At 27.2% G+C, this 19,936-nt stretch overlaps 1 protein-coding gene across 1 annotated transcript in view; it reads left to right on the top strand.

Moving 5' to 3' along the window:
• Positions 1 to 19,936, top strand: part of LOC112591371 (hemicentin-1-like) — a 184,078-nt gene that overhangs the window by 161,594 nt on the left and 2,548 nt on the right. Inside the window, 8 exon segments of the mRNA XM_025335178.1 lie at positions 2,345 to 2,504; positions 3,473 to 3,603; positions 5,564 to 5,723; positions 7,927 to 8,337; positions 10,650 to 10,723; positions 10,725 to 11,025; positions 17,065 to 17,388; positions 18,841 to 19,019. Coding sequence (XP_025190963.1) covers positions 2,345 to 2,504; positions 3,473 to 3,603; positions 5,564 to 5,723; positions 7,927 to 8,337; positions 10,650 to 10,723; positions 10,725 to 11,025; positions 17,065 to 17,388; positions 18,841 to 19,019 — 1,740 coding nt within the window.

Raw genomic sequence — 19,936 nt, forward strand, 5'->3', positions numbered from 1 at the left:
AAAATGATATTCAGTAAAAAGTTAATACTTAAAATAAGTCATTTGAATTAATTTAAATACATCCTACATGGTTGTAGTAAACTTTAAGTTTAATAAAAAAAAACATAACAATCAGCTGGTTAATTATAACATTCTTATAAATTTAAAAACATGCGTATTAAAATTCTGCAACACATCAATGTATAGACTATTTTCATTTGTCGCTATAGGTAGATCGTAAATTTATAAAAAAAAAATAATTATAACTTTAACTTTCAAAGACATTTTTCGTAATACTACTAGCGATATAGGTACTAACGTATATTCTACTAAGTATATTTTATATAAGGTAGATTGCTGTTTTCTAGTTTTGCTATTCCTAAAATAGTATACATTAAAAATCTAAGCATATTTTAATTATGTTATATTATAAATAGAATATGACACCGTACATTTATACTATATTCACATTTCTGACATACCTGGAAACAATTCACTAGAATATGAAAAGGAAAAATTACATCGAATAATATGATTTGTTAAGTTATATTTTGCAATCAGTTTTCATTGATAATTTTATTTTTATTAAATATTCGAACAATAAATTAATGCATTTAATAATTTGTTCAAACTTATTGCAAGTACTCATCTTAATTATTTGTTGAAAATATTTACTAAAAAATGATCGGAGATTTTTATATTAACTATTTAAAAAGTTTTTTAATATATCATAATAATTCGTTTATTATGAATAGGTTGTAAATTTAATATATAAAAATAAACTCAATTTATATTTATGATCACGATGGCAGATGCTATTTAATTTTATCTTCGGATTGGATTTTAAACTTTATACTGACACACAAATATTTTTAAAATCTTATCATAATATACTACCATCGGCACTTTTTTTCTTTTCTTTTTTTTGATGACAAAATATCGTACAACTTAAGTAAAACAAAATATAGTTTTTAGTGTTTACATACAAATCTCGTATTAATAATATACAGTAATTTTAAAAACATTTTATGTTGCTTGAAAAATATTTTTATATTATTAAATTTTTTTTTCTCCTCAAACATAAATAACTGTTTTTTACCAAGTTCTTAACATTTTAAATATAAACCTAAAAAAAAAAAAAAAACAAATATAAAAAAATATATTTAATTTATTTTATTTCATTAATTATTTTTAATTAAAAAAACTAAACCACTACATAGTTAATTTGTAAAATATAATCAAAGTAAAAATAAAATAAAATATAATTTAAGTACTAAATCAAGTCATATTTGTATTAATAGCTTTACGTTAGTATTCAATAAAATTATATTGTCTCAATTTTTTTCTTCGGTCATGATGAATTTTTTTTTTTTGCCCAAACATTAAATAACTAATGCAATTTTTTTACTTTTAACCTCTTGAAATACTCACTGCGTTTACTTTTTTTTTACCAAAAAAGAAATTGAAAATCTATGCTTTTTTTACTACTCCAGAAAATGATGACAGATATACAAAAAAAACACTCCTCCTTATAAAATCAATATATATATATATATATATATACTTATTCATTGTTACGCTCAGAATTTAAAGTGTAATCATTATACTGTATCATCATAACTAAAGCCAAAGTTGACTGGTATTCTTTAACTTTTAAACGTCTAAGTTTATACTTACGCAGCTATCTTATCCTATTTCCTATGTATAAAACCGTATTGATTAAATTAGTTTTGTATGTATTTTCATTTTCGAATGTATGTAATTTAATTATTTGCTAATTCGGAAATAATATGTATTTCGTGTAACGATAGAAATCCAAAACTTATCGTTATTCGTTACCTATTGAACATTAATGTGATCACTGTGAGCTAATTTGAAGCAGATATTAGAAATTTATATTTTTGAATTGTGTGAAATGTAAAATGTAATTCATTTAATCTTCACTATTTGAATCATAAATATGAAATGTGATAAATTAATAAATTTTTATTCATACACCTATTTTACTATAAATGTTTATATATTGAAACATTAATAATTATTTTTTTTCAATTTAACTAATGATACTTGAAAAGTATATTAGATTATATTAATTGCATTATATATTTTACTAAAAAAAAAACTTTCTATCAAAAAACTTTATTAAACTCTATAGTATAATTATCTTATTAAAAACTTAAAAAATATTAATTAAGTTTCCAATACATTCCTTTATTTAAAATGGCATTATTTATGAGCAGAATGTAAACTTTACACTTTAATAATTGGATATCGAAGAATATTCAGAAACGGAAAAACTTTCCTTTTGAACTAACTTTATCGAAAACGTATTCTAGTAGTAAGCTTATTTGTATTTATCCAACAGGTATCGCCAGATGGCAATGTAACATCATCCACTTTAACTTTCCAACCAACAAAATCAGACAATGGTAAATCATTGATCTGTCGAGCTGAGAACCAAAATGTACAACACTTAGAGGAGATGGGTAGTAAAGTGGAAGACTCATGGACAATTGATGTACACTGTAAGTAACTTAATTAATATGGCTATTGTAAAAACATATTATTCTTAAGTGCATTGATAGATCAAAAATATTTTAAAAACAACAAAATCAACTAAAAATACAATCATTTTTTAATTAATGTGTTACCAAAAATAAAATAAATATCTTTAACTATTATATATAAATTATTTTTTCTAGATATATTTTTTATTTAAATTTTATATCTATAAAAATTTAAAGCATAACACAGTTTGTCATGTAAACCAATAATTATTTTAAATTAGTTTATATTAGTTACATATTAACATTTTATTGAAATCGTTTTTCCAATTTAAAAACAAAAAAATATTGTTGATTGACTTAATAAAACTAAAAGCAAATAAATATTATAATACATTATTATAATATAATATTTCATTATCTGCAGGTTATTTACTTAAAAGATAAAAATATAAAGTTTATTTTCATTATATTTCAGTTGTCAAATCAAAAATATTATTTCTATAATATAAGCAAACATTATAATATTCTCTGTTTTCTATTAAGATAGGTTAGACAAATTTCAAATTTGAATATATCGACGAAATTAAATTATATAAATACATTATTTTAAATATACAATAGTTTTTACAAAATATTATATTTCCACTTGATTTAAATTTATATTTATTTATAGTTGTACATTTATGTGTTTTTCGTAATGAAATATATTTCAAGTATTGATTCTTTTGGTCCATTAAATATAACGTAATATATATTAAACATAATTTACAATTTATCTTTAATAATTTTAATTAGATAAATTTTAAACTTTTATACTTAAATCGTATAGACCTAGCTGGATCAAAAAAAAAAAAAAATACGATATTGACCTATGTCCTATACTGTATTTCAATGTGTTTTTTTCAGAACCAGTGACTGTTGAGTTCTTTGTAAAATACTATTTATTTTTTTAATTCTTCTATATAAATAGTACTTATTTGTTTCAGACGTACCAATATTGAAACTGGCTTTGGGAATCAACATGAATCCGGCAGATATTGAAGAAGGCGACGATGTGTATTTCGAGTGCAAGATCGATGCCAATCCACCAGCGTACAAAGTGATTTGGAAGCATAATGTGAGTTGTCTTCACCATCTACGCATATTAAAATATATTTCCAGTTTATTTTTAACATACTCGTATTTAAAGATATAAATATCTCTAGAAGAAATATTCAGTTATGCAATTTAAAATACAGAGTCATATGAAAAAATGTATCGACGTTTATCACGACCTGAAATTACCTAATAAAATTGTATACTATTAAAAAAAATTCTCATATCTGTCTTTTGTGTGGTTGCCAAACCACAGGGGGACTTAGATACAAAAAATGCAGTACGGGTTAATTTACACTTAAAATATAGCAGTGGTGTTAATGAAGAGATGTTATAAAATGATGATCATCGTTGAAAGATACACAAGAGCATCGCCGTATAATTGCAGTTCTCAGCGAGCGTCTTAAGAAAATCCACTAACGCACCACCTCTGAACTCTTTTAACCTCGCGATTGCATCTAAAGTGTACGTTTGTGTACTCTGCAGTTAGTGATGGAAACCTCTTGTCCACAAGATCAACAAGTTAAAGTTGTAGGACGTGACTGAGCGCTTTTGAAATTTGTACATACATAAATGACACTCGTAAATTTACGTCGTCTCACGCGCACGGACGCCCAAATACAGTTAACGGGCGTAAAACAATATATTATATATATATATATAAATAATCAGCTATTATTGGTTCGATAATATTATCTTCTATGCATAGTCTATTACATGGCCCTTGTTACTCGGGTGGTTTTAATACACCGTACTGTATTCTTTAGTCACCTGCCTGATTAATATAACCGCCAGCATTGCTAATTTAAAAGAAGAGATAAACAAAGTAAACCCACTGCATAATACTGGCGCGCGATAACTTCTTGATTGAAAATATCTCACCCATCCACAACATAAATATTGGATTTTATACTGCAGTGTAATAGACACGTTGATTTTTTTTTCTCGTTTTATAACGTCAAAACATCTTAATAATTACTTTTTATAACTATATTTTCAGTTAATTATTTTTTTTCCATCATATTTTAATAAGATATCCTATTATGAGGTACGTCGATGTCTTTCACAGACTTAAATCTCATCTGCAATGTAGGTTAAACACAAAAGTAGTAATTGATATCCAATTTGTCATCGTTAAATTTCTGAGTAAGAAATATAAATAAAAATAAATAAATAAATACAGCTCAAAACATAATTTATTTTTAAATTGTTGTTTTTAAAGTCTTGATTTGTCATGTAGACTGATTAATATTTATAAAATAAATACTTAAAAAACAAAAAAATTTAGTCAAACATCTATCAATTGTATATTCAAGCTTCATTACTAAATAAACTGTTCTCAAATATTAGTATATTAACAGAGTTTAAAAATTTAGTATTATATGAAAATGAATAATCTTGGTGTCAGTAATATTACATTAAAAATGTATAACAGGATATGTAGGTATAATTTTAAACTCGTTTTGATGATTTAATTGAATCATCATTGTTAACAATTTAATAATTTATGCAGTGTTTTCTCTGTTTCATTATTGAATTTCAGCATATTCATTTATTGCTATACTCAATTTATCGGTCACGTATTTATTTGAAACCATACGTAAGTTATCTTTAGTACAGTGGATTATTTAATTTTGAAGGGTTTATTACTAAATATAACGTATACAAATCTAAAATAAACAATATTAGAAATGATGTAATTATTTTAGAATTATTATTAGAATACGGAAAAAGGTAAGTTCGTGTGGTGAAATATTTTACACGAGTAAAATAAAATAAAATAAATATTTAAAAAAAAAACAGTTGCATTCGAGTGTTATGTCAAGCATATATGTGTATTTTTCTGATTACTCCGTATAGTTTCTATCGCTGAATTCATTCATTTTTTACGTGAAAAAGATAGTGCCTTGAATACAAGCTCAGGGTAATGAGTGCGTTTTAGTAATGAATACACGTGTTTGTTTTCTGTTCACCGGACACAGGGTCAAGTGATCCAAGGAAATGTGAAAAGCGGCGTGATTATGAATCAAAAGGACCTGGCACTTCAAAACGTCAAGAGACAGCAGGCGGGGAACTATTCGTGTTTGGCTAGCAACGTGGAAGGAGACGGCGAGAGCAACGTCGTCCGGCTGACAGTCATGTGTAAGGGAAATTTATGATAATACTAACGAATATAATATATAATACGGTGTACGGAAATCGAAAGAACTAGTTAAAAACGCGACTAACCACAATATTCAGGCTTGCATGGATCATTATATTATAATGATAATATTAAAATACGGTTTAAATTGATTCAAAAATAATAAATGGCTTGGCGTGGCGCGTTGGCTGCTATCAGTCGCGGAATGCGACTGAAAGTAAGTAACGGCCACAGCTACTAGCTCCCAGATGGGTGACCACTCGGGATCAAAGTGGTTAAAAGCCTTGCCACACATACACGTGTTTGCTATCAACTGTAACAATCGTAAAATACAACCTATCGTACTAACCTTACCCCTTACCATAGTTCATAACACCTACAAACACCTAATGGCCCCAGTCGCCGGACTTAAGTTCAATAAAAAAAAAAATAATAATAATAATAATAAACAATTGTGTTTATTTTCTCAGTAGTTAACTAAACTTATTTTTAAACTTCTTGATTTTCCATTATATAGTCATCAAATAGTATTTTACAATCGTTTAAAATTTAAAACTAATTTGGACTAAACGTTTGCATAATATGACAACTTATTACTGTTCAACTAATGTATTTTAAGCTCGTTTAATAATATCGATACAAATTTTCCCAATAATATGTAACACGATTTAAAAACAGCAAAATTTTTATTAAATTAAACACGTAATTTTTAATATTGTACCCACATTAAAAATAATTCAAAATAAATTGATTATTATACCACAATTTACAATTTGCTTCACGCACCATTCACAACACGTTCCAGTTGATTATAAGAATGTAGCGAAATTGCCTACCGACTACCCCGTATTAGACAGTTGTCATTTATGTAATCTGATAAACACACGGTTTATCCGCTGTGGTTTTAACAATAAAAGAAAAGCGTTTTAATGAAACTTTGTACGCATTATCAACACATACATAGTGTATAGTCTGTCTACCATAGAACATCAATTTTATGAGCACACGTATACATGTATAAAAAAACTTCAAAACTTTTAAATTTAAGATTTTTTCTTAGTGAAAGTACTAAAAAATATCATATATTATTAATATTATTATTATAGTCTCAAGAACTCAATATACGATATATTACAAACAATATTAGAACATTTAAGTTATAAGGAAATTTAATAACTTATTTCACTTTTATCTTATTATTTCAATCTAAAAATTATTATACCTTTCATAATAAACTTAAATATTTTCCAATTGACTTATAACGTGTTGTTTATATATATTTTAAGCTAATAACCACGATTTTGATGCTGTAACAATAAAAAAAAATATATATATATATTCTGAGATTCGAATATTCCAATTCACTTAATTCACTTAAAATATATTTTTTAACATAAATATTTTAATTATATAATACTAATACACTGTTATCGAATTATAAGAATCTATTATACTATAGCCTTTGGGAATTAGTTTTCGATTGAGTGTGTTTTTATCTTATGATTGCACTCAATTTTATGTCTTTCAAACATTTAAAATATGATCAATTTTACTTAAACTTTAATAACATTATTTAAGGTTATTATAATACCTACCTACACTAAATCATTATTTTAAATGTAATGTAAACAAAATCCTATCACAAAATTGCCTAGTATAAATTAACATAATTGTTGCTGTTCAACGTACATAAATAATATATACATAATATGTATTTGCTTAACTGATTTTATGCTTATTAAAATTTAATTAATTAATACATTTTATGAATATCTCAAAAATTAAATCTAATCTACTTGAAAATATTAAAGTAGGATTAAAAATTAACTATTAAATTTTAAAATTAACATAACAATTAGATTATAAATACAATTAAATTTTATCGCAGTATCATAATCGCATACGTTTTAAACTGTTATTAAATTTATTGTTAGTATTATTTACATATAATTATACGATTGCTGATTTTCAATGAACTAGATACATGAAATTTGACTACTTTAACTTAGGCACTTTATTAGCTTTATGAATCAATAATTACATTTGTGATTTTTAAACTAATAATATAAAATTAATAACAATAAATAAATTCGAAGTTATTCAATTACTATTGTATTTTAATGATATTTTTAAAAATTATTTTGATTTAAAAATTATCATATATTGTGTATAATTATGGTGTTTTTTTTGGGTGGTTTGCAGACAAACCGGTGTGCAGGCACAACCAAAAGTTGACGTATGGAGTGGCACGAAACGAAAACACGGAAATTGTGTGCGAAGTGGACGCATATCCAGCGCCGGATGTTTTCAAATGGACCTTTAATCGGACTGGCAGCGTGGCATCCGAAATAGGCAGCAACGAGGTGATCCAACACACCAGAACAGGTGGCGTCGAAACCGGAAATGTGAGTGGCGGTTTGTCATCCGGCAAACGCAACAAACTATCATCAGTGCTTACATACAGTCCTTCAGCCATGGGAATGGGCGGCGGTGGAGGAGGCAACGGAAATGGAGGCAACGTTGGAGACAACGATTACGGAACTGTCACTTGTCGTGCTTCAAACACCGCTGGACAGCAAGTAGAGCCTTGCGTTTTCCACGTGATCGCAGCCGGTCAGTACTTATAATAATAATTATTAGAATCAAAATAAAATATCATCAATTACTCTTAGACTTAAACTTAAACGCCTGACAAAATTAGATTTGAATATTCTGTAAAATTTCGACAGTTCTCTAATTGTGTTTTAAAAATATGTTTTCGGTTTTGTAACGTACATGAAATATTACTTTTCCCGATTTCGAGGTATAAACACAGCATTTTCGATAAATTCACCACGCGATTTTCAGAATTTGAAAAGCTCGATTTTTTGTGAAATGGTTTTTTGTTTTAATTGAACATTTTTCGCTGTAGACATTGTTTGTATTGAAAATACCATCTTAATGCACATCGGATTCTATCAATTAGTTATTAGTAGGTGCGTCAAAATTATAATTCCGTTTAGATAGATAATACCTTATAAACTCGAATTAAAGTTTTATCATATAGTAATAGGTATATAATTTTAATAGATAATTGGTAACTTTAACGGATTACACTTAATTAGAAATGTCGTTAATTTATAGTTAAGAAACAATAATAATTTAATAGTTTATCGTTTACTACAACGTTTGTCTATTATAATACGTAAATTTAAATTGTAATGATTTTATAGTTATGGCTTAAAATGTGATTTCTATTTTAACTTTAACCGTGACACGTATCATTGAATTTGATACGATCGAATCATTATTTTCTATTTACCGTACGTTTTATACTAAAATTAGACTCGAAATTCGCATTCGCATAACACATTTACACGTAACACCAGATAAACGAATTAAAAAACATTAAAACGCAACGGTCAATTGCGTTTTCCACTAATAACTATACTATAGTCGCACCGCGTCGAATACAATGAAATTCGCAATCATACGCTTTATTTACTTATAGGGATTAGACATAGGTATATTCAGTAAACGATGTGCCTTTATATACCCAGCTTTTTAGAGAGGGAATTTCGAGCAGCTTTACAATAATTACCATCGAATTTTTTCCGTTTATTTCTTTTCAGCTTGGTGGTTTACATTTAATAATGCCCTGGATAACAATAATAATAATGGACATAATATTATTATTATCATTATTCCAGAGTATGAATGCATGAATAAGGATCATAAACATTTGAAACCTGTTATCACGTTTACGTTATATTATTGTGTACGTATGTAGAATTACAGTGCACACAATAAGATTTTTCATATTTATTTTTCCTATGATTCAAATAATCGTCTGTATAAAAATAAACATAGGTACATGAAAGGAATTAAAGAATATTTTGATTTTATAGAATGATTTCCATTTTATTTCAGTAAACATAATTAAAACCCAAGTATATTATAACTATAATGGTATGATTAATTTGAGCCATTGCATTATCTATAAATGTCGAATTTATAGCAATGTAAAAAATAATAAATCATAAAAAAAATTATTTTGGAAGTTTATTTATAAAAATATATAATACATTTAGTATTTTAAGAACAATAAAAATGTAGTATAATTATAATATGTGAATATTTGGCTTTTTATTATATTTTTACAATGTTTAAAACATAAAAACTTAATATTAGAAAAAACGGTTTTGGCCTACAAGTAAAATGATCGTTTTAAGCAGAGTAATTATTTCCTGATATTTATAGATATTAACGTAACAACAGTTATTGTTACAATTAACTACTTATATTCCAAAGAAATATTTATTTTTAATTATTAATGCCGAGTTCACCTAATCATATTTATAGGTACGCATTTTATACACAATACTTAACCATGTTTGATTATTTTGAATAGTCATTTAAATTATGATATTCAATTATAGCCTTATGCGACAAATTATAATATAACGATAAAACAAAAATGTATTAATTCGTTGATCCTTTTTCTAAGGTGTAAACTGTCAAACATTTGATTTGAAAATTGTAAAATCATAAATTTGACAATCTTCGAGGTCTACTTAATATGCGATCGAGTAGCAATTGAAGGGTTCTTTTGTGGTTGGACAAATATACGCGATTGTGTTCCTAAAAGGGTAATCCGTGTGCAATCGAGTTCTGCCTGCCCAAAAGATATTCGTGTTTTGCTAAAAGATCAGATCGTTCGCAACAGAGCTGCCCGTTTAGAATTCCTAATTTATCTGTTTTCCAGTCGACCGGCTAATTGCAGGCACGTCGCGCGGACGTAAACCGCAGGATTGTTTAGGACTATTAGAAACGATCATTTATATTTATATTTATATATATATATATTTATAAATATCGGATAAAACTGCGAATTTTCTATTCGCGGTCATTAATCTCGTGTATTTGTTTTTTTTGCCGGGCCGCAGTGAGACCTGACCCGCCGTTCAACTGCACTTCCGGTGACCGGACGCAGTTCTCGGTGCACGTGTGGTGCACGCAAGGGGTTCGACGGGGGCGTCGCTCAACGCTTCGCCCTGGAGGCGTACGACTCGGCGGGCGCCGCGCCGACGGAGGCCGTCCGGTTTGACGACGGGTACGGCGGGCCCGCGGTGGCCGCCGACGGGCCGGCGCCACCGATGTTGGCCAACCTGACAGCCGACCGGCCTGACTTCACGCTCCGACAGCTGTCGCCGTCCGTAGGGCTCCGGTTGGCCGTATACGCGTACAACTCGCGCGGTACCAGCGACCGTACGTGGCTGACCGCCTACACACTCAACTCGCCCGACCAACAGACTACTTCCGGTACGTACAGCGCGATACACACGTAACAATATTTTTGTTATTGTTAGGCTTATTTTGGTCGAACGATTATTATTATTTGTCATTTCCGACAACCGTTTGATTGATAATACGCACAAGATGCGCGCCGTTGTTTTGTTATAATACCATCAATGGTGTTAATATGGATTATAATACTTTAATTCGGTCGATTTACTGTAATAATTATCCGATTTAAACACAAACTTCACGCTAATAGTTATCGTATCGTCGTTTAAAGCTTTGACGACGAACTACGGAACAGTGCTTTCTGGTTTGGAATAACGAAATAAAATCAATAAGTGTCAGTGATAAAACTTAAAAGTAAATTATAAATCTAATAATATATCTATAGGGTGATATCAAAAAAGATTTGAAAATTTTTAAATGTTTGAAAAAAACCAAACGTAATTAAATAAGTGAGTTAAACTTTGAGCTATATAAAAACTTTTTTACGAAATCAGAAATAAAAAATATGTAGTTAGTTAAATTTATGGTTATGCATAATACGTATAAATATGTTACATCAACAACAACTTTTTAGTAAGTATTTTATTGGAAATAAAAATTGCATAGCTACTAGATACAATTATACGGTAAAAAAATAAAACCATGTTTAAATTTGCCGATTTTTTTTACCTACTGTGTTAACATAATATTATAACATTACATTTCAATTTAATAATAATTGTCTTAACATTTCTAGTAATCCTATTTTAACTTCATAATTGTTTTTATAGCTTTCTTTTAAACAATAAACAATATTCACTTTCAATTCTTTAATTATTAATACAATTTTATACACATATATTATACACACATCAATACACACACATTAATATATACTACAATACTTAAAATGTTCAAGGCGTCCAAAAACGGTAGATAAATAATGAAATAATTGTAAATGAAACGACTTCAATATTAAAAAAAGTCGTTTCTCAACTAAAAATTATCATATAATTTAAACTTTATTTGTATTTCATTATTTAAATGATCAGTAATAAGTGTATAAACTTTATATACATAACTATAAGCTAGTACAATCACGAAAAAAATTCTAATTTTCATTTATGTAAATTGATTATTTCAAGTTCTGTATAGTTTATCTTTTATTTCGGTTTTAAACTTTTAACATGGTATTACATTGAGAAACATGTAGTATTATAGGTCCTATGCTTGGTACGAAAACGTTTGGTAGACCAATAATGTAATGTTTGGACTTGACTTTGTTTTTAATACTTTTAACAAAGCAATCTCTTATTATGTGTCATAAAATACATTTTTTTAACCAACCTTCCGTTTAATTACCATGTGCATGTCGTCGTTGTAGTTGTACATATTATTATTTTATGGTTGTTGTACCGCGTTAATGATTATTATGGTTGTAAACATCATAGAAGCATCCATCTAGGTAATATATGTATACAGCTATACGCGTAGACAACTACACAACTACAGCTCAAGTATTTTAATATTTCATACCTTGTCAGCGTTCTACAAGTCTCTAAAGAACTGAAGACTATGTATAAACAGTGTTGTCTAAAGATATAATATTATATTGTCATAACTATTTACGTGTATCGTGTTTCCATATCTGTTTACTGTGGTTAAATCATGTTTCTTTCACGATCTAATACGAACTACTTACTCTTTAAAATACCTACATGCCCTCACAAGACTAGATAATTTTTATATCAAAAGGTATGGAATTTTTTTTCTGTTGATAAATTTTAAAATAAATTCATATTTTTATATTTGTATATTATATAATAATAATATATACGTGTACTGTATGTATATATACATATATTTATTTAAAATGAACGAACAATGGAGACTTGTAAAATACTTATTTTTTATACAATAAAATCACTTAAAAATATTTCCCCGTCCATTTCCTCCGGGGCAACTGATATTTTAATTTTTTCCCCTCTACGCGGCGCTTTTTAGATGAACGTATTATATTGCATATTATATTAAATTTACTTCGCGCATTTGCATGTATATAGGCTCGGTTGAGATATAAAATTATTCATCCATAAGTTAATAAAGTTGATTTTTTTTCAATATTAACAACTCTATTGTTTTGATTAAATGAGTTAAGTATACGCCGTATACTTCAAAGTATACTTTTTTTTATAAAACAATACCAACATACTTTATGATCAAGTTAAAAAAAAATAGATAAGATCTTCATAATATTTTTACGATAACTTTTTATTTCCATTATTTACACAATTTATACAATATAATAAAATAAATCCCCTTTTATTTTACATACTTATATACCCTTTTTTAAAGTACCCAACCTCAAGAATGTGTACTGAGGCATTTGTGGTGAGATAACACTTTAGTAAAAGGTAGCAAGACACTGTTATATTTACTTTTCTTTCAGTTATCATAGTAAGTTAAGAAAGAGTATGTTTTGATCTAAGTTAAAGAGATCTTACTCTCAAACATCCAGTACTCGTTACCGTGGTCAATTTGCGAGTAAAGAGATATTAGAGTTATAAAGTGTAAATCTCGCGGGACCTTGTTAAATTATCCTTTTTTGCAGTACTCGTTATTGTAGTTATCAAAAAGAAAATTAAATAAGCTATTCTACAGTTGTCAATATTTACTCATTTGACAATCTAGAATTCAGAAACCAAAAAATATCTGTTATAAACGTCAATCTTTTGCGTGGCGTATGCTCAATAATAATATGTAAATTGTGCATGATAAATAAAATGTAACTTAATATTAAATACTGAAAAATTTATTTTGTTTATTTGTTAAAAAAACTGTTTTAATAACTTCTTAAATTTTATTTCAAGAGAGAATTTTGAAATTAACAGACTTTACACATGTTATACAAAACTATTTATGTAGGTAACGGTATAGATTTTTTTCTCAAAATAAAATATATACCCATAAATTTACATTACCATGATGATAATAAACGATTATCTGTACCTAAAATTCTAAACTAAATCTATACATACGACACTCAATATTTTCTAGAAATGTACTTTTATATTACAAGTTTTGAGTTATTAATACATGCAATTACTATAAAAAAAAATAGTTTCCCATAAAACTATAAAATAAAATTTGAATAAAGTTGTATTATAAGTATGATAATGCAAATCCTATTAACGACAACGATAAACCTAACATATTATTATATTATATTAAGTTTAAAATAGTTATATATGTAAATATATTATCATTGTAAAAGTTGTAAGCATTTGATTATATTTTATTATCATAATATCCACTTAATTTTTTATTATTAAATAAACTGTCTTATTAGTTTTATTTTTTATATTCAACTTGTATTCACAGCATTAATCTTCAATGTGGTTAGTTATTTATTTTTTCTTAAATATAAACATAATACACAAGTTTTGATAAAAAGTAATTTTTAATTGCTCCTAACTATAAGATAACGACTAATTAGTTTTAATTAATTATCATCATTTAATTTTATTTAATAGTTTTATACGAAAAGTTGTATCGTATATAAATTTTGATATTAAAATAACATTTTTGTAAACGTTTAAAATATAAATTAAAAAATATATTAATTTACATAAGTTATACATACACACATGTATATCATTAAAATCTAATCAATAGCAAAATCTATATCCATACATTTGTAATTCCAACAATAGTATTATGCCAAATTAAAAAATAAAACATATATAATAATCTTATACTATCTTATATAATTAATAAATATTTTTGCTAGAATTTTATGCAAATAATACATAAATTTAACTACAGAAACCAAAATTTCATTAAATTCAATAAAAAAAAAAATTGTCTAACAACTAAAAATATGTACATTCCATTTTCAAATTTGAAATAAAATTGAGTTAAATATGTGTTATAAATATATCAAAAGTTATAGTCACAAATAATAAAAATTAAATTACAATAACTATTTATATTTTTTGTTCATCAAAGACTAAAAACCAATAATTAAATATTCATACAAAAACAAAAATCATTATTTTCAGATTTAATGGTTTACGTGATTTACTCATCTCGATGTCAAGTGTAAACACTGTAATAATAATACAAAAATTATAATACAATAGGTGAATAATTGGAAAATGTATAAACTTACAGAAATTCATACTACCTGCATATATTCACGTTACAGGTATACAGGTCAGAATGTATGATAATTAATATTATGTTATATTTACTATAATAGGGGTCTCCATAATGTAGTTTATTTAGAAGGTAAAATTTACTTGTGAACGCTGGAAGCGTTGTTTTATTCAAATTTACGGATTTGTATACATTAAATTTGCAATTCACTAACGCATAAATTTGTCATTCGATAAGAAAATGTTCCGATTATTCGTGCAATATTATCGCCCGACTCCACCGCGCAATTTCCTCTGGTGATAAACACGTGTGAGTATTTCAAAATTCTAAAACTTTTGTAGTTAACCTATTTTTGATAGTCGTATTTATCGTAGGTATATTATATTTACCGATCGTTTGGAGTTCGCGATAAGGTGTTTAAATCATAATAGCATCGATAATATTATGGGCACCGAGTATGCTATATAGTGGAAATCTGTAGTAATAAAATTAATAATATACATTTGATTATTCCATTAACTGTAAAGTGTTGTACAGTGTTGAAAAATATGTATAAAAACGGACGCTTAAGAAATGGATCCCAATTATCGAATTGGTTATATCGAGTGGCCTATATTAAGTAACATGCGAATTGATTCCGATGGATTTTCTATTTAATAAAAACTATGTTAAAATTAAATTTTTTAATTATAATAGATACATTATAATAATATACCTATTTTGAATTGACCGCAGTTTTGTCCCCATTTTAAATGAACTTAGGAGTGTCTAAATATCTATTGATATGATTAACAACTTTGTGTTACTGCAGTCAACAAATATAAAAATACAAGCAATAAGCTATCCATATATTAGTCAATAATTTTAATTTATAATAAGTGTATGAATTTAATAAAAGTATAAAAGTACGTATATTTCAACAATATTAAATACCTACGTCGAAGTTAGTTAAAATAAATAATAAGAGAAACAAAATTAATGTGATGTTAATTTATAAATATATTATTTTATAAATGAAAATACACAATTTTGCAGTCATTCGATTTATTAATTTATTTTTTTCACTAATGACCTTTGTCTTTATAGCTGTTTTTATTGACTTTGTGTGTTTTTTTTTTTTTTTTTGATATGTTTCAAATTGTATCTCTTTTTAAATAATTGAAAATAAAAATTGAGCAGGTAGAATAAAATGCTAAATCCAGTTTTTCACCAAACGATTCACAAAAACACGTAGTTCATTCTAAATTAGATAAAAATTCAGCTCACATTTTTGATGAAAAATCACATCAACAGATCACAGCAATATTACTTATTTGTATGTACGTACCTACGTATGATAACCAATTCGTAGATACAGTTTATTTTGGCCTGGAAGACAAAAAAATATTATCTAGGCATTTCAAATCTTTAATGAGACAATTTTTTTTTCCATTTATACATTAATGTTGCTATTAAAAACATTTGTTTAGTATCTGATAATCACTATAGATATTTTATTAATCTATTTAAGTTTTTAACAATATAACTATTATTATAAGACGTCTTGTACAGGCAATTTCGGTGTTTCATGTATATAAATTGCTATAATTATCATAATATCAGAATAAATTGTAATTTAATATTCAAATAAAAAAAAATGTTATTAAAATATGTACAGTAACTAACCTTACATTGTACTTACTTAATTGTATAGTACTTACTACTTTATTAGATCATAAAAACCATATTTTCAAGAGCTACTTATCGACTTCCGATCTGCTTTTAACATCATTGCCTCTTTCACGACATCGGTTGCCGTGATCGGATTATTACAATCAAAATTAATTTAACTTCGATCAAACGTCACTTAAGTTTTCTTTCTAAGCTCAGCGCCGTACACAATCATATAAATCATATTATTTGATTTTGGTTTAACAGGTTCGTCTGCTGTAGGAGCCGGTGGCAACGACCATTTCCGTTTGACGCCAGTAGTCGCTGGTCTTTTGGCCGTCACCATTGTGTCAGCCGTAGCCGCAGCTGCGGTGATGTGCGCGCTGCGTGTGCGATCCCGACGGCACCGGAACCAACGCCGGCAAGACTTATGCGGGGCCGGAACCGGCAGCATTATGGGCGGAGGTGTTGGTGGTGGAGCTGCTGTCATCGCCGTATGCAAGCAGAAAACGGATGACGACGACGATGAGTACACGGCAGCATTGGACCCAGATAAAAATCCAGACCTGATCCCGCCGACTAAAATCAAAAGTACGCTCAGCAACAAATTCCTATTTTCTTAATTTATTCTTAACGCGTTAGTCGTAGATCATATAGTTTTGTTTAAATTTACATCCGGTTAGGTTCCATCGAATGTATATTAACAATACAACCGATAATAATTACTAGTTTAGATGCCCATAAGAAATATTAATTTGAAAAAAATATTTAGCATCAATAAAACTAAAATCTGTATAATAACATTATTGACGGGACGAATTACAAAAATGAATCTGACAAATATTGTGTAACATAATATTTACATATGTTAATGCAGTTGTATAATATTTATATTTTTTCTAAGCATTTTTGAATGTGATTGGATTGATAAGTAATGACTTATTTTAACATTTTTTTTTTCTATTGAGGATATTTTTTATTTTCAAGTTTTTTTTTTAATTCAAAATTAAGATTCGTATTATGTGCAACTATAAATCATTGTTTTAATTATACTCTTAAAATGTAATAACATTTTTAAGTCTAATCACAGAATTTCAATTAATGTTATGCTGGTTAGATTATTATTTATTAGTAAAAAAAAAAGATATTATTTATTTATGGACCATAAATTATAAAAATATTTAAGCCTATATTAATTTTAAACAGTTTTGGAACAATACCAATGTATAACAATACAATGTAGATACCTAAGTATAAGAGTTATTTAAAAATATTATAATGTATCGATCATATTTGTTGATATATTTACAAATGTCGTTCTTTGAATCCCAACAAGACTAATAGAATATTATTAAATTTTTAAATAATATGAATGGTGCACCGGTAAAATTCAAATGCAATCTCACGTAGGTTTTTAAGTTTTTAAAATTGGATTTCACCTTATTCATATTGAGTGACCGCTTTACCGATTAATAATGACGTTTTATTGTAAACTGTTATCGTTATTTCAACTTTAAAAAAAAAAAAAATAATATATGTATATGTTTATATATAGCTACCGGTGCCCTTTATAATAATATTTCGAATTTTTACACGCTTAAACGACTCACTAGTCAACTGGTCAAAGTCATTATACGTGTAAAAAAATCGAAATGTTATTATAAAGGGCACCGGTAGCTATAGATTATATATATATATTTGAAACAATGAAATACCGATAACAACATACAATATATACCTACAAAGTTTATTTTACTAGATATAACAATATTTTTCCGCCAAATGATCCCGAAACGATTTGATTTTCCTACACAACTTGTAAATAAAAATGAAGTTCCGTTAGTAATCCGACAAACGACATACAATATAATATATCGTATCGAAATCATTGCAATACAAATATTAAAATTGCATTGTTGTCAGTAAGCTTACCTAAAAATATGTTACGCTGCGTATATCTACCGTGTGAAATTATTTGTTTAAAAATAATACTATTTTGGTTGATTATCATTATCGAAATTACTCTAATATATTATGATTTAGGCGGAAGCAGAGGAAACATCGGATACCGTGTTGTCCAGCAACAGTCGATGATGGGATTAAATGACGACGATGATGAAAACTTGAATGCTGCCGAATCATCAGACGATGAACGATCCGGTTACCCGACACTTCCGGTTGACGGTATTGGCTCGCGCCCATCCGCCAGCTCACTGCGACACGTAAGTCCACTGCGCATTTAGTTAAATAATATATCCATAATCCATTTTAACAATAAAATAATAACAATTTTTAAAGATCTAAATTTAAGATATGTTTTATCTATAATAGATGCCAATAAAAGGATAAAGTAACATACCTAATATTATATAATATATTTAAAATAAATTATTTATGACGTCATGCATCTTACCTGATTCTTAATGTATATAGTTATCTTAATACAATCTCAATCACAATTTTATTTTTAAATTATATATTTCACGTATTATGTAATCGGAATTTTCACAAAATTAATTTCTGGTCAACTCATTCGTTTCCGTTATTACATATGTTGTTTGGATTTATGAAATGGACACACATTGTATCCATTGCGTGAAAATTAAACAATCATTTTAAATTTAGAGTATTTTATTTTTTAAATTTTTTTTATTTATTGTCTGTACTGAAAACTTTTGTGAAATAGCGATCGAAAAATTTAAATTACCATTATGCAGTTATGACAAAATAATAGTATAATAATATTAAAATGTAAATATAATGTATAAACTAGTATTACAAATAACATACTCATGACACAATTTAATTATGAAGTAACGGGTGACCGAATTTGGGTCGGGTTCAGTTTCTCAAAATTTTATATCTCTTTGACAATGTTTTATATACTATATATACTTTAACTCACGTTTTACGAGTGTTGCGTTACGCGTGGTAAGCTTTTTTCACTGATCTCTTTGTTCTTGTGATCCTTCAGTTCTCCTATTACTATCTCGTAATTGATCTACCGTAAACTACTGCAGTTGTTCGCGTTCTCCTGTTTTCTCGTATTTTCTACGTTTGTTATTTATTTCGCTTAGTTCCTCATGTAAATCTTGTGACTGAGATTCATTGCGTTTCTGTATTATTACATGTAATTTAA

The sequence above is a fragment of the Melanaphis sacchari genome, unplaced genomic scaffold, assembly GCF_002803265.2.
Source record: "Melanaphis sacchari strain LSU unplaced genomic scaffold, SCAv2.0 Contig132_pilon_pilon, whole genome shotgun sequence".
Lineage (NCBI taxonomy): Eukaryota > Metazoa > Arthropoda > Insecta > Hemiptera > Aphididae > Melanaphis > Melanaphis sacchari.